General features: G+C 40.1%; 1 protein-coding gene across 2 annotated transcripts in view; it reads left to right on the top strand.

The window, feature by feature from the left end:
* ttc28 (tetratricopeptide repeat domain 28) overlaps positions 1-17,535 on the top strand; it is a 278,633-nt gene that overhangs the window by 85,421 nt on the left and 175,677 nt on the right. For both annotated transcript variants that reach the window (XM_080304107.1, XM_080304106.1), the window contains exon 3: positions 15,401-15,548. In XM_080304107.1, the coding sequence (XP_080160233.1) occupies positions 15,401-15,548 (148 nt within the window). The remainder of the gene's footprint in view (positions 1-15,400; positions 15,549-17,535) is intronic.

The raw sequence follows: 17,535 nt of genomic DNA, 5'->3' as shown, positions 1-17,535 counted from the left end.
GGGCGGAGGTTCACCTTCCAGCGGGACAACGACCCTAAACATAAAGCCAGGGCAACACTGGAATGGTTTAAAACAAAACATATCCGTGTGTTAGAATGGCCCAGTCAAAGTCCAGATCTAAATCCAATCGAGAATCTGTGGCAAGATCTGAAAACTGCTGTTCACAAACGCTTTCCATCTAATCTGACTGAGCTGGAGCTGTTTTGCAAAGAAGAATGGGCAAATATTTCAGTCTCTAGATGTGCAAAGCTGGTAGAGACAAACCCTAAAAGACTGGCAGCTGTAATTGCAGCAAAAGGTGGTTCTACAAAGTATTGACTCAGGGGGCTGAATAATTACACACACCCCACTTTTCAGTTATTTATTTGTAAAAAATGTTTGGAATCATGTATGATTTTCGTTCCACTTCTCACGTGTACACCACTTTGTATTTGTCTTTCACGTGGAATTCCAATAAAATTGATTCATGTTTGTGGCTGTAATGTGACAAAATGTGCGAAAGTTCAAGGGGGCCGAATACTTTTGCAAGCCACTGTATTTTCAAAAGTGCTCCCACATTTTCGGAGACGTCTGTTACCCACCAGCTCGATAGCTAGCTCAAGGCTCACTAGAGTCGGTGAGAACACCGGACTCCCGGAAAATCATTTTCAAACCCACCCCCGTCTTTTGCTACTCAGGTTAAACATGATATATAAGTCACTTAGATAACTTAAAAATGTTATTGTTTGGCTTTTTTCAGTATTTTATTCGTTCCTGAGTAAATCGGTTTGGCTGAGATTAAAGTTATAGTTTTTACACAGCTGAATACACGTCAAGCAGACAGCTGATTATCAGAAGTGTGAGATGCTCGAGAATATACTCCGGTGTCCTGTTATATTTTAGATAGCAAGGAGCAGACGGCTGAGTTTATTAAACTCCACCGAAACAATCTGCAAATTTCATTCAAGTTTAATAAACTATCATCTTGTCTTTATTTTTAGTTAGCACATACCTTAAACACTCAAAGCTGTAAGCTAATGATAGTTATATAAGTCTCGGTCGTTGTGTCCTTGGGCAAGACACTTCACCTACCGCCTACTGGTGATGGCCAGAGGGGCCGATGGAGCGATATGGCAGCCTCGCTTCTGTCAGTCTGCCCCAGGGCAGCTGTGGCTACAACTGTAGCTTGCCTCCACCAGTGTGTGAATGTGAGAGTGAATGAATAGTGGAATTGTAAAGCGCTTTGGGTGCCTAGAAAAGTGCTTTATAAATGGAATCCATTATTATTATTATTATTATAAGTGTCACGGTCCTGGGTCGGGTCGACCCAGCATTTTGAGTTTCTTATGTTTTGGTTTATTTTTGCATTATGGATTGGTTATTCTCTGGTGATACTGTTTTGATTACAATTATATTCTGATTCTTTAGTTATCTGATGATGATGTTGATGACGATGATGATTATGTCTGGTTTAGGTTTTGTTATCTTGCCCTTATGTTTGGTTTAGGTTGCCTGTGCTTGGTCTTCTCTGCCCGTATGTCCCTCTGTTTGTCCATGACGTCATTATGCCTGTTTACGAGTCTGTCTCTGTCTGGCGTGTGCTTCCTGTCTTATTTTGTAGGTCTGTGTCCTTTGTCAGTGCGTTCAGCTTTGTGCTCTCCCTGTCTCGTCAGTGTAATCAACGTCAGCCGTGTCTCCCAGCTGTTTCCTCTTTGCTCCGTTCACCTCTTGTATTTAGTGTCTGTGTCTTCCCCTACTCGGTGTCGCATCGTTAACGTCTGTTCACCCTCACTTGCTGCGTGTTTAGGATTTCCAGTCCTCCTGCATCTCTGTTTAGAGTTTTGTTTGCTTTTGTGAGTTTTATTTTATCTTGATGTTCTGCTCCAGCAATAAAGCTGCATTTTCTGTCTAAACCTCGTGTCCTGAGAATCCTGCATTTTGGGTCCACCACTCCTGCCTGCCTGCCACACAGCCGACCATGACAATAAGAGCATTTGCATGCTGGTGCAATAAGCTGTAGGTTGTACGTCCAATGGATGCATGATCTGATTAGTCAACTAATCGCAAAAATAAAAAATCGGTGACTAGTCGACTATCAAAATGATCGTTTGTGGCAGCCCTAGTGCCAAATGACAAGATCAATCACCTCAAGGCACTTTATATTGTAAGGTAGACCCTACTATAATACATACAGAGAAAAACCCAACAGTCATATGACCCCTTATGAGCAAGCACCTTGGCGACAGTGGGAAGGAAAAACACTCTTTTAACAGGAAGAAACCTCTGGCAGAACCAGGCTTAGGAAGGGGCGACCATCTGCCGTGACTGGTTGGGGAGAAGGAAGACAGGATAAAAGACGAAGGCTGTATCCCAATTCAGGGTCTGCAGCCTCAAAGGCCGCATTTTAAGGCCGATTACATCACAGCGACGTGACGAAGGCTGTCCCAATTCAAAGGCTGCTCGAAATGCGGCCCTCAAATGCGTCCTTCATTTCCCTGAATTTCAAGTATGTGGCGGTGTAGACTTCGTGGTCCAACATACCCCAGAATGCATAGCGCGGCGGTGGGTGTGGATAATTTTGCCGAAAAAAAAAAAAAAAAGCGGAAGCGGAGCGGCCAAAGAGTAAACTTGTAAAAGTAAGTACTGAATATTATGTCACTTATTTATGTGCAAATGTTTAATAACGAAGAATATTAAAACATTACTGTTGGCCACATGTCGGGAAAGTTATGTGACATTAGCGATGTTTGTACTAACTTGGTTTTACAGCCTTTATTTTAAAATATACGCTGTTCAATAGTTGACCTTAATCTTACAGAGAATATGATGATTTCATGGATATTTAAAGTATGTACTGAGAGAAATTTAGTAATGCCAACATATTAAAAGAACAATATCTGTCTCTTATATATAATACATTTATATATGCAGTGTAAAAGGAACCTGTCTTTGAGTGAAGATTTAAGGTGACAGGAAATATAAATAAACGCAGCTTGAATCTTTACTGAAGCTCAGTATTTGAAACAGAGTTCATTCACTGCTGTAATAACTAATAATGATTGAAATAATAACTTTAATATTGGCCATATTATATTTACATTACCAAAGTGAGATGACTTTAGTCTCATGAACAACATCAGCTAATTGTTATTTACTAGCTAATCTTAAAATGACTGTTCAGCACAGAAATGAGGCCCAATAATCATGATTTCACAGTCCCGTGGTCTCAGCCTCAGATACTTATCAAATCAAAGCTCATGTAGAAACAAACAAACAAATGAACAAAAGATTTTCTCCTTCATTTCTGTCAAGCAAAGCTGTATGAAACATTTCCAGCTGTTAGTATCATGGTTGCTTGGCAACCTGGGCAGCACAACGGAGGCTAGACTGTCCCATTTCATAAGCTTCGCACTTCCGGCCTTAGCGGTCTTTGAGTATGCGGCCCGTGTGGACCGTTAAGGCTGCGTACTTTAAGGCTGCAGAACCTGAATTGGGATACAGCCAAAGATAGCCACCTCCATATCAGTGTGTGGGACTGTAGCCTATAGGTTTATATTGATAAATGGTAATTATGAGGCAGTGTGTTTCAAGTCATTTTACAGAGAAATGCATAAGTAACATGAAAAGTACCGTAACAAATTATTTTCTCCTGGGAGTAACTGAGTAAAGTACTGCATTATTTTAAAGAAATGTGTCCTGTGTAATATGTTGTGTTGGTCTGTCTTCATGAAATCTATGCATTTATAGCTGTGGTATCATATGCCCTGATATGTCTTAAACGGTTAGGATTTTTGAAACTGACAATATTTTTGTTTTAACAGCATGTTTTAGTGGGAGCAGACATTTATAGTATAAACAAGTTGAAATATAGTTTCTTTAAGTCTGGATCAGATTTGTTGCTGGCTCATAGTTTCTATTGGGCCACTGTCATTTGGTTGACTTGGAACACCAGATAATAACTTACTGTTTTAGAGAATACAATCTGACCCTCATCAAGTTGATCAGGTCTTTTCTCCTGTAACTAACACACTCAGTATGAAAACTAACTCTTTATGGTCTAATAATGTTGCTTAGCTTTTCAGGATCCATTGTTACAATATCATTTTTGTTGTCTTCATGTGTGACTGATCATAGTGTTTTGATTCACTGGTGTGTGTATAATGAGTGAAATGAACCAAGAAACACTAATGACACTTCTGTGTCTACTAATAACTCTACGTTGCAGCCCAGTTGTGTCTTTTCCATGCCAAACATAGTTAATGACCTGTGGCTACCCTTGGACTGATTACATCAGACAGACAGCGACGCCTCAACCATTGAATCCGGATAAATTCTGTGGTCCCTCAACATATGATGCCAGAGGTGTCTGTCTTGACCCTGCATGTGTTACCCACACTCAGACATGTTAACATCAGTGCAAACTCAGGAACACATGCACAAAAGAGAGATGAAATCATCCTTGTCCTTGACCTTTGTGCTTTTAAAATCCTTTTTTCAATTTTTTTTTCAATTTTTTTTTTTTAACACTAAAAAAATCGACGTTTTGTATGTTAGATGTTTGTCTCTTTTTTTTTTTTTTTTTTTTTTTTTTTTTTTTTTTGGCCTGTCCCGTTTGGCTCTTTTGCCATCAGAATTGTTGTCTAAAGGCAAAGAAAGATGCCCAACGGATTTACTTTACCAAACTGACCATCCCAGCCTTGCCGTAATGGTCCATTTGATTCACCTTTTATTGTTTATTTTATTTTCACTTACTGAATACGGGACAGACTTGACTGGGGGAAAGAAGGGGAGAAAGAAAGAGGGAAAGAGAAACAGCTGAGAAGAGGGACGGGGGAGAAGGGCAAAAGACAAAAACCAACAGAACGGGCAGAGAAAAAAAAATGCATATATCAATCACCTGGATCACCTGCTGAGAAAGAAAAAAGAAAGCAAGCAGAAGAGAACAAGAGTAATAGAATAAACAACATCACAATGATATATGGGAATATGACAGTAAATACTAAATGTTAAACATTATTGTGCAGCACATAAGATCAACAGAACACAGTGTGCTTTGAGGTAGGAGCCAAAAAGGGTGTAGTTTGTGGGTGTGATCACCCGTGTGTACACCTGTGAGCATGGACGCGCTTGTTTTTTGTTTTTTTAAAAGGTTCCTTCATGTAATAATCTGCTAGAGGGTGTGGGGGGGGGCCACAGCCCCGTCCTCCAGGGCGTGAAGCAGGTGTGGAGGAGATCAAAACTCCAGACATCCAGAGGCCCCCAGAACACAAGAGACCAAGGAAGACCAACAGAGGGGCAGCTGCGCCACTGTCCCGGAAAGAGCTGAGGAGAGTCCCAGATGAGGGCTCACTCAGCAGCCGCGGAGCAGAAGCCAGGGGGAGTTGCAGTGACGCGCCCGTGAGCTCCGCCGGCAGCCAGCTGCGCCTGAGTGACCGAGCCCCAGGCCGAGAGGCCGGGGGCACCCCACCTCCGAAGTGGCCCGAGCGAGCCCCAGGCTCCAGGCCCCGATAAGCGGCCGCCAAGGAGTGAGCCGGTGTGTACCTGGACGCCCATCCCCGGACACAAAGAACCACCAACGCACCGATGTCTTTTTTTTAAGTCTCTGGATCTGCATCTCCATCTCAAAAATTTTTTGGTTTTTTGGTAGTTGGCTTTTAACTCAAACACTCTACTGCACAGACTTGTAAAGCCATTAGACTGCCTCTGCTGGCCTGTGTGGAAGAGCCCACAGCTGGCCGTGTAACATCTTTATTGGTCCCAGTGGAAATGGTAGTTATGGCCACTCTAACTCAATTATTGCATCTTAGCTAGTGTCCCAGTGAAACAATGATTAATATTCATGCAGACTAACCGGGGAACAATTTTTTTTGTGTGTGTGTGTGTGTGTGTGTGTGTGTGTGTGTGTGTGTGTGTGTGTGTGTGTGTGTGTGTATGAGATTCATAGGCATTTTGAGAGTGTATAGGGACTAGCTCACATTTGGAGCTAGCCTCAATCTGATTTGAAGATCTTATGTTTGTGGCAGTTGCACATCGACTTTAATTTTCACCACTGGAGTCACTTTACCCAATGCAGAAGTGCTTTTGATCTGCCTTTCTAATGACTGCCAGTAGGTGAATCCTTTTCTTTCTTTTTTTTAGACAAACTCAAATTGCAGGAGAATCTATGTAAAAACAACCCTTCTGCTCACTTGATCTTTGGTCTCACTAGTTTTATGTTATAACCCAAATAATGTTCATTTAGTAAGTTATGATCAGAAAGAAGATAAGATAATTGGGGTTTTAATCTTTTTTTTCTACTTTATGGCCTACTGTATCTTTCTTTATATAGCATGGCAACATCCAACCCAAACAAATGATTCTGCAGTATGATGCTAAACAGTTGTTTAACAACAGCAGAATGACTCACAACAAAAAGTTTTATTTTCCTATGGCATTGTACTTTTATTTCTGCCACTGAAGATGTCTGTCTGTTTGTGGACAAGCAGGATCAATTACCTCCTAATCTTCACCACCCAATGTTTGTGCTTTTCCTACTTACAAAGTCAGATTTAAAAATTCAAATTAGGTTTTTGTCTCTTTGTTTCTTATCCATACTGGATTATGTGTTTCCAGTTTTCTGTGAAGATGCATACTCAGCACCATTTTCATCTACCATAATACTTTACAGGCTGACTAGTTTTTTAAGAGAAGCTGTTTGAATCACTGCTGTGCAAGATGGGAGGGCTGCTAATTCCCAGCCTGTGAGTAACTGTACACTGCTGTAGAAATCTGCTCGTTTGGATTCACAGGGTTTAATCATACTTCAGCCTGGTAATAATGTGCATTAAACCCTGCAAAGAGACATCCTTACAATACAGATTGCTGTTTTTAATGACTCCCTCAGAACGTCTCACGCTCCTAAATAATGATCTCACTCTGTAGGTCTTACAGCACACAGCACACAGCTCACAACTCACACAGCATGTCATTTTATCACCCACTGTGGAATAAGTGGGGTATTGGCTTAGCAAAATGAAGCTGCTGTTGTTTAGCAATGGCCAGGTGACATCAGCAACTTTCAACAAAGAGAATAATTTCCCTCAGGTCGGATGTTGTTCTTGTTGTAACTTAAGTTATGTTTATAATATAGCATCTTTCGCTAAGCTGGCACTCGAGGACTGATCAAGACTTTAAGTTATGTCACTAACTAATTATGATACTTCATTTTGAACATACGAATATTCTTTTGTTGGCTATATTTTAAAAGTTTAGTGGCTATTATCCCCTAGCCCCTTTTTGATCCCCGCTGTTCTGTAGCTTCTAAAACATAAATCAGTTCAGTCAGCAACAAAGTGGTAAAAAAAGAGTTTTTTTACTCCATGTTGGCTCGAGATAAAATGAGAATGAAGATCTTGTTGTGTGTTTGGAGGGAGATTTTGTGATTTCCAAAGACATCAATCTCTATCATGTCTCGTTTATGGGATCCTCTCTTGCTCTTGCTCACAGTCTTCTCTCTCTCTCTCTCGCCACTTGTGCTGCCATCTGTTCTCGATTAATGTGAGTTACGAGCAGTAATTGAAGCAGCTGTTCATCTGGTGAGCATCCTTTGCTCTGACACACAGCACCTCTCTCAGTCACCATCTCTCACCTTCATTTTCTTTGTTTCTTTGATTCGATCTACTATTATTTTTTGCTGGTTCGACACTTTGCTTCAGACAAAATGTCTCAGCAGTTGCCAGACAGATAAATATATTACAAAAACACACCTGTTCGGTCAGTTGGTGATTCTAACTTGGTCATTGGTTATTGTTTAAAATGGATGGAACAAAGCATTTGTGTATGTAGTAGGTAATGTAGGTGTAGGATTTTGTGTCACATATTTAGTGAGTCCTTACCTTTATTTCTAACGGCTTTATTTTCTTTTTAATTATTAATTAATTAATATCTTTACTTTTCTTGAACAGGGATTTAAGTGTAAATCAAAGCGTAAAGTTGGGCTAATGTCATTTATAAAAACTTTCATTACAAACTAAGCCCCATTGGTGAAATTTCAGAGAAATAAAGATAAAAGATATCACCAACATCTCCACTTTTGTTTCATTTTATTTGTGTACTTCACGGGTCTTTCAGAAACTTGGATAAGACTTTTTAAAAAGCAATGAAAGTAAAGAATGGAAAAAATAGCTCACCTTCTTAAAGCAATATTAAGTCCCAAGTCACAATACAGCAACACCTCAAACATTTAGACTTTTACTTAACTGAAATACTCTGCCAGTAACACTATCACATCATATTTATTTTAAACAGTAACGACGAAATGAATCAAGAAACAAGAAATCACTGAAAAACAATCTGCTCTAAATACTAAATATAAAAATCCTGAATAATCTAGTTCTCTGGTGCAAACGACATTTCAACCAGCCAACTTTTTCTTTCGTACTTGTGGCTTTTGTGGTAGTGCAGTTTTTATTTGATGCAGTACAGTATAGCACTAGTTTTAGGTAAACAGTAATTGTAATTTTAAAGGCGTCTGTTAACAGGTCTTTACTGACTTGCTGTTATTTTAGTCAATAACAAATTCAGTAAAGCACTGGGGATCTCTCTTTGTGTTCACAGGTATAATATATGACAGCCATATCAAATTCATTTGTTTTTCAACAGGCTACTTTTTAAACATTTAAAGTATGATATAAAGTAATTTTGTTACTGTAAAATAGTTCCCAACAAATTTGTCCATTTTTATTCATCTACCATGATACAGTCAAATTTAGGTGCATATGGTCACTTCTGGCTTCACTATAACATTGAGGCTTCAAAATGCAGAGTTTACATCCAGCGAGTGATGTTATGGTGGATATGTTCATCTTTTTATAAAGTCTATGGGCGGAACACAGGCAGTCATTTAAGACCACTTTTCTGGTCACTGGTCAAAGTTCAGTCCTGAGTCTCTTTTAGCACTTTTGGTTGTCCCCATCTACTCTCTAAAGAAATATCTTTTTAGCTACTAAATGCCCCACTGTGTTCACTGATTCTGTCTGTGTACAGAATTTTCTTTTTTTTTTTCTATGACAGCAGCAAGATTGAACCACACAGTAAATCAATGAAACGAACAGTTTATCTCTATGCTGAAAATCTCTAAAAACTCACAGAAAGGTAGGGGACCTGTAGATTCACTTAAATCTTTGTTGGTAATCATTTGGTATTTTAAAAATATTTAAATTAATAACATAAACAATGTTTGAGTTCTACGTAAGTATGAACAAAGAAAACATGTCAGCTCACCTGTCATGTTAAAGGGCCCATCTAAGTGCTCAACTGGGAATCAGTGTGAAATACCTGCAAACCAGACATAACCGCAGCAGCTTGGGAAGAGACTCTGTAATCTGACAGGATTTTTCAGAGATGTTCCAGAACACCGCTGAGAGAAAGAATGAATAAACGATACCAAGAGTGTGTTTCTGTGTTCACGAGGTGGTGGTGTTGTGTGTGTGTCTCTGTAAGGCTGTCTGCACCCCCTGCATGTGCTTAGTGGGCAGCGTAGCCAGACTGAGCTAATAGGCAGGATGTGTGTGAGCAGGAGGCTGGAGGTGGTGGTGGAGGCAGACTCTTCCTGCTGTCATTTTCTGTCTGGATCTGGCATGTTTACGCCACTGATAGGGGTAGAACGTTCTTACACACACACACCTATATAGATTTAACCTCTCATCCTCACTCTCTCACTCCCATACGCACACATGCTACTCAACCTTACCCATTATGCTGCTTGTCTGCTCATGCAGAGATAATGATCATCACTGTGATTATAACTTTCCTCCTCTGATATAATTATCCTTTTTGACTGGATTTTCCCCCTAGAAGGTCCAGAATAGAACATGAATGCCTAAATGAGAAACACTGCATCCTCCACACACTAGCCAGATCAGCATGAAGGCAACAGTTTTGAGGGGCAGTGCTAAGTAGAGGTAGGCACACAGGTGGGGTGTCCATATGTCACCCCAGCACTACATCCCAGTCTAGCTCCTCTTCTATCCTCTCCAGTCTGCATGAGGGTCAGAGGCCAGGTTGCTATATCTCTATCCCCAGCACGGACACTTGGCATCATTGCTGGTAGTTGATACTACTTTACAATAGATACAATTATCAAATGGAAATTAAATTTTTTTCCCAGTCTAGTGCATGACCCAGACACACACAGTTTATTAAGATAAGATAAGATACCTTTATTAGTCCCACAAGGGGAAATTTCATGTTAAGGCTGCCGACCTATTGCACGCAATGGCGGCGCCATCTTTCCCTCCGACCATACATAGATTACACGAAAACATCACATGGGGAAGACAGGTCAGAGAGGTATAACAATGGAAAAGCACCACATGAGGAAAGATAAGGAGAAAAAACTAACTCCCCCCAGACTGAGCTCCAATAGGGAGATCAGTTTGAGAACAGAAAAAAAAAACACCTCTGCACATAGCACATGAAAAAACTCTTAATACACCAAAGAAACACATGACAAGCAACAGGGATGGGTAAAGGGTGAGAGACAGCCAGACTCCTTGATCCACCGTCAGCATCAGAAGGGAATAAGCGTCGAAGGCGTTTGGAGGGGTAAGGGGGGATGAGTGTACATCTGCATGTGTGTATATATATGTCTGTGTGTGTGTGTGTCCAGAGTTCAGTTGAGACAGTGTCCTTAGCCTTGCCAGGCTAAGTAAACAGTCTTCCAGCCAACCCGGGTGGCCTTGCATAGAATGGGAAGAACAGTCTAAACACAGTCCATATCAGGGTGTTGTTGTTCAGCTCCAGCCTTGAGACCGCAGCTGGCGCTGAAGGGGTATCCGCATGAAGTGATGGTGGTTTTTACTTTAGTGCGAACAACTCATGGGAATTTAAAGTTGTTCTAACAGTCCGACACTGGTCTCTCAATCTCCCGTTGGAGAGCCGTGAGCTTACGCTGACGTGATGTTGTCATTCTTGTGCTCAAAGAGCCGAATCTGAGAACTCACGACTGCAGTGAGCTTCTCCAAGATGTGATCCAGTTGTCACTGAGAACCAAGAGAACCAGAAAATTTGTTAATTTAATCAACAGATGTTGATTGCCTGGTGTTATGGTTTAAGTTGTGGTTGTCAACAGGAATGACTTAGAGCTGTTGGAATTAATCCTGCCACTTTAAAGCATTTATTCAGTATTTATATACCCATTATTTGACAATCATTTTGGAGTACATCTATGATATTCCTAATGAAAGAGTTCTTATAATTTCTAAATGTATTTTTAAAATATACACTACCAGTCAAAAGTTTGGACACACCTTCTCATTTAATGGTTTTTCTTTATTTTTTACTACTTTCTGCATAGTAGATACATACTGAAGACATCAAATATATGACACAAGATATGTGGAATTATGTAGCAAAGAAAAAATGATAAATAACTCTAGATATGTCTTATATTTTAGATTCCTGAAAATAGCTACACTGAAACACGCTTTGTTGACAGCGTTGCAAACCCTTGGTCTTCTCTCAAGGAGCTTCATGATGTAGTCACCTGAAATTGTTTTCACTTCACAGGTGTGCCTTGTCAGAGTTTATTTGTGGAATTTCTTGCTTTCTTAATATGGTTGGGACCATCAGTTGTGTTGTGCAGAATGCAGGTTGGTACACAGCTCACAGCCCTGACAACTGTTAGCTGATTGGTTCTCACCATAATATAAATTCTAAATAAAGAGAAACAACAGTCCATCATTACTTTCAGAACTGAAGGTCACTCAATTCGGAAAATTGCTAACAGCCAGGGCAGTCACAAAAACCATCTACTGTACGACTAAACTGGCTCACATGAGGACCGCCCCAGGAAAGGAAGACCAACAGTTAAGTCTGCTACTGAGGATAAATTCATCTGAGTCACCAGCCTCAGAAATTGTAAGTTGACAGCATCTGAGATTAGAGCCCAGATAAATGCCACACAGAGTTCCAGTAGCAGACAAATCTCTACATCAACTGTTCAAAGGAGACTGCGAAAATCAGCCTTTACTGTCAAATAGCTGCTAAGAAACCACTACTAAGGAAAAGCAACAAGCAGAAGAGATTTGTTTGGGCCAAGAGACATAAGGAATGAAAGACCAGTGGAAATCTGTGCTCTGGTCTGATGAGTCCAAATTTGAGATCTTTGGTTCCCCCTGCCATGTCTTTGTGCAACACAGAAAAGGTGAACGTATGGTCTCTACATGCATGGTTCCCACTGTGAAGCATAGAGGAGGTGGTGTAGGGGTGCTTTGCTGGTGACACTGTTGGGGATTTATTCAAAACTGAAGGCATACTCAACCATTATGGCTGCCACAGCATCCTGCAGCGATCCCATCCAGTTTGCATTTAGTTGGACCATCATTAATTTTTCAACAGGACGATGACCTCCAGAGTGTATATGGGCTATTTGACCAAAAAGAAGAGTAATGGAGGGCTGCACCAGATGGCCTGGCCTCCATAGTCACCTGACCTAAACCCAGTTCTGATGGTCTGGGATGAGATGGACCACAGAGTGAAGGCAAAAGGGCCAACAAGTGCTCAGCATCTCTGAGAACACCTTGAAGACTGTTGGAAAACTGTCAAAGGGGATTAACTGCATGGTGCAGTATATTTACAGGTGCAGGGAAAGGGGGCACAGGGTTCCAGGGGGGAAAGTGGGGAATCCACACAGTCTCTGTTCTCCTCTTCTTGCTCACACAATCACTCCTCTTCTGCCACTCACACTTCTCCACGCTCTATGCCACTCCGACAAACAGACACTCCAAACTGGTTAAGGGACAGGTCCAAGAAATCTATGTACAAAGAGAGATCAGGTTAGGAACACTAGTGGACGGAGACTTGAGAACAAACTCTAGGATTTTGCCGGCAATATGAACTCAGATAGCTCAACGATCCACAACATTAAAACCTTAAACCAGCTTCTTAAAACTCACTTTAATTGGACAGCTTAAGTATTTCATATTTTGTAGCAATTTAACTTTTGACTCTGATTTTTTGAAAAGTGCTCCACAAATAGAGAATATTATAATATTAGCCTGCTGTGACTGACTGAGGCATTTTCATAATGAGTGTGTTAAGGCATATGGCCTCAGCTGTAATTACCAACCATTTAAATCACTTTCGTGTTAATCATCAGTGAAATGACACCGTGGTCTGTTCACATTCTGCACTGAGACTTGACCTCAGACTCCATTTGTTTCAATGAAGCTGTCTGAAGATGAGGATGGGACAAAGACGGCATGGCTGTAGAAAGTGGCAGGCGGGACAGCAGCTAGCATGTAATCTAATTGATCTCCTCTTTGTCTTAATTCACTCACTGTCATGAGAGCTTGTGCTTAAATGGGGGGAGGGAGGGTTGGATGATAAATGAGAAGTAAAAAGAAGAGGAATGAAGGCGAAGAGAGAAGGGGGCAAGACAATTAGGTTACAGTAAGGTCAGCAGTGAGAGAAGAAGATATGTTTGTGTTGCACGTGCCGTCTCTTGAGTTGTCTTCATGAATCTGATGTCATGATGCATTGTCTCTAATCCAGCTGTGAAATGCACAAGGGGTCCTAATGAAATGCATGTTGCTGTGTGTTATATGGAAAGAGTGTGTAACCAATGTGTAAATGCCACATCGGTGCTCGACCTTTTCATTATTTAAGGTTATGTGAAAATCACTGAGCACTTCTTAAAAAGTTACTTTTAATCCAAAGGTTGTTTTTACTACTGTTGGAGTCAAATTGTTAAATGTTGCCATTATTGTACTTAAATTTGTAAGGCTTGGTTCAAACTATATGGTCAAAGACATTACTTTGTTTCTGACTCTCTCCCCAGCGTGTTGGTGGAGGAGGCTATAGTCTTTTATAGGAGCACATCCTATGTGAGGGTTCTGTTTTCTTGTTTAGTAAACTTCCTGCCTTTATGACCCTATTGTGGACAGGAGGTCACACCAACGCACCCCCAGACACAAACTCACACTCTCACGTGCACATCCATACACATACATACACACACACACACATGCATACACACCTAGTGCCTGACACCATAGGGGGATTTTTACAATGAGTGTTTGTGAAACTGTGTGTCACAGAAATAAAAGGCTGCTGTGGGGTGATTGTTCTTCGAAGTGGTCTTACACCGAGGGCAGAAGGGCTGCTCTGAGATCCTTCCCTTGCTAGCATGTGAAAAACTGGTTGAGGTGTTCATCTTGCTTCGTTATCGGGAATAAGTCTCTAAACCAGTGGGGCTGTGGAAGCGCAGACCCAACAACTACAGCTAATGTACCTGAGTTTTTCAGACACTGAATAATGATGTCTTGCTGTGTTTGATGACCAAATATCAAAGCAAATCAAAAATCTATAAATAGAACAGGTTTCATTAGGGAACATTTAGGATACCCCACGTTAAAAACAAAGAATAATAGATGCATGGCTAACACATATGTGCAAATAAATCAAACAGTACAGTAGTGTGTGGACTAGCAAGTAGATTAGACTAAAGTAAAAATATTTTAGAGAAGAGCACAGTTTTCTGTGTGCTTTTAAACAATTCAAATACAGCTGTTGGAACCATAGAACAAAAACAGCTGTGCCAAACTCTGTTAACTATCAAGTGTAACTGTTCTCCTTATTCAGAATGGGTTCTGTAAATGTTTAAACTATTGGATCTTTTTCAGAGCCTTCTCAAAGACAGTCAAAAATCTAAAATGGAAAGACTTCTGGCTTGCTGAACAGGAGGCTATTCCCTAACAGTGGAGCTAACAGTACAGTCGAATCCCAAGTGTTAAGGACATAAATGAAGAAACAAAACTTGTAATATTTATAATGTCTTTGTTCAACAGTCAGACTTCAAAGCAACAATCCACATTTAGAGATAAATATGATAAATAAGGATATTACATTTTTTTAAACTTAACTTTTCATGGTGTGAACAAAGAACCAAACAGACCATTTAAAGTGAAAGTTCTGTTATGTAGTGTTAATATGGTGAATGTTTGTATTAAACATGGTCTAAAGTTAGTGTATTGATCCCCAGCTCCTCCACTCCATGTGTCACCATATTTTTGGATACACCAGAGTGCGAGTGTGTGTGTGAATGTTAGATAAGAAGCACTTAGGCATAGAAGAAGAAAAAAGAGTGCAGTATGAATGCGTGTCTGCTTTGGTGAATAAGACCTGTAATATAAAGTGCTGAAAGTGAATAGTAAGGTGCTATATAAGTACCCGTCCATTTAGCATTTTGCTAAATTAATCACCGCTATGCCCTTTTATGTATACGTGTAGCTTTATTGCTGTTTTGCATAAAACTGCAGTTATATATTTTTGCAGTATTTCAACAAACCTCAGAAGAGAAATAAACAAGTGTTTCAAAATGTCAAAAAATATGACATTTAAAAAATGTAAAAAAAATTATAATTGTGTTTTTTCTTTTCAGGCTTACTTTCGTCAGGGTGTTGCCCTACAGTACCTGGGTCGTCATGCCGATGCCCTGGCAGCGTTCGCTTCCGGCCTCGCCCAAGACCCCAAGAGTCTCCAGCTGCTTGTTGGTATGGTGGAGGCTGCCATGAAGTCGCCTCTAAGAGGTGGGCATGTCTAACACCGGACTTCATTCCGCCTTTCTCTCACTGTGCCAACACATCTGAAACAACATGACTCACATTTACAAGGGGAGAGACAAACAAAAGAACATCATAAGCAGAAAACTACAATTTTGTGCTGGAAAACTTGTAGGCAAGGAAAGTTAGATGTATGCACTAGGGAAACTGCCAAGTTATTACTTTTCTTTTATTCTTTTATTCAGTAGCCCTCCTCCGGGACTAGGATGTGAAAAAAAATAAAAAGATCCCTCTGATGATTCAGGCCGCACAAAGAAAGGGATGCATGTTTGATACGAGAGATGAGAGATATATAGAGAAAAGAGAGATTCAGAAAATGCATAAAACAAGCATCTTAGATAGAACGGAAAGAGAAACGTGGAGATAAAAGGTAGTCATCGCCAGCTTCCACTTGTGGAAGTAAAGGAATGACTCTCATCCATTCCTGCTTCAGATGAATCTTCTTGACAATGAAGTGACAGGTGTCACATCTACTGCCAATTATAAAGACTGTTGTTGTCTGGTGTCTCCCACAGTCATATTTATTTACATTCAGGTACAGCGAGTGAGTGAGTGAGTGAGTGAGCAAGTTACAGTATTAATGCTGTCAACATAGCATTATTGAAGCCATCTAAGTTAAGGAAGGTAAAAAATGAATAGGTATATATGACATGGTATGATTTTTCTGAGACATAGGCAGGATTCACATGTTGTTTCAGCTCTTGACTGTGGGTGTGCCTTATATTTAGGCTGGAGCAGGACACAACCTAACAGATTAAAGGAGTAAGGATTAGCCAATCTAGCTGCCTTTTATAAATTTGCTTATACAACAACAGCATAACAGGGTGATGATTCTCTGAAGTGACCAACAACTAGATACAAGTTATGTTTACATGTCATAACATAATTTGATTGACAGGCAGCAGCACTGGTGTATTTGAATAAATACGATTTGATTGTTGAAGCTGAACTTTCCTTCAGTTCTTGAACCCTCAAGAAATATAGCTTTGTTAGGCAAAATCTTTGTAACACAAAGAATTACACAATTGTTACTGTAAAGTGATTGTTGAATTTAGTACAATAATGCACTATGAAAAAATGTAATGTGATTACAGTGATTGTAAGGTAGAGTACTCCTAAAGCCCAGACAAAATGGGAGGATTGTGTCAGAAAGAGCATCTGGTATAAAATCTGTGCCAAAGCAAAAGCAGGAAAACCAACCATCTGTCCAAATATCCATCCATTATCCTTACTGTTTGGAAGCTGTAGCCCCAGCTGACTTAGCCAACATGTTTTTGGACTATGGCAAAAAAACATGCAAAGTCTACACAGACAGACCCCAGGCAACTTTTTCTCTGTATCTACTGTACAATATAAAGCGCCTTGAGGCGACTTTTGTTGTGATTTGGCGCTATATGAATAAAATTGAATTGAAAATTGAATTGAATTGAACTAGGACCTTCTTCCTTGTTGTGGGTAGCATTGCTACCCACTGTACCGCTGTGTCGGCCCACAAAAAATTTGGACCTGTCCAGTTGTAGTTGCACTATAGACCTCCACATGTCCAGCATGCATACAAATAAACAACAGAGTCGTGTTTAAACAGGCTTGTAGCAGGCAAAATACAGTAACACAGAATGTCATAAATAGGAAACTTGGTGGCTTTATGACTTGATAGCTTTATATGGACCAAACTGCAATTAAAAAAGGCTATAGGGGAGAATTTTTTTTTTTTTTTTTTTTAAATTAAAGCCAGTAAAATAGAAAAATAATTCTCTGCCATAAAGGGATGCATCATCTTTACTTTTAAACCCCAAACTGTAGATACTGAGCAAGACGGTTATGAAAAAATGTAATTTGATACACAAATAGAGCTGTGGGATAAATGAGCACATTAGCCTCCGAGAAATGTAGTAGAGCAGAATTATAATGTATATGTACTTTGTTACATTCCATTTCTATTGGTGTTGAATTT

This window comes from Astatotilapia calliptera, chromosome 7, assembly GCF_964374335.1.
Source record: "Astatotilapia calliptera chromosome 7, fAstCal68.1, whole genome shotgun sequence".
In the NCBI taxonomy this organism is placed as follows: domain Eukaryota; kingdom Metazoa; phylum Chordata; class Actinopteri; order Cichliformes; family Cichlidae; genus Astatotilapia; species Astatotilapia calliptera.
Note: the sequence above shows the minus strand (reverse complement) of the source record. Positions and strands in the feature narration are given on the sequence as shown.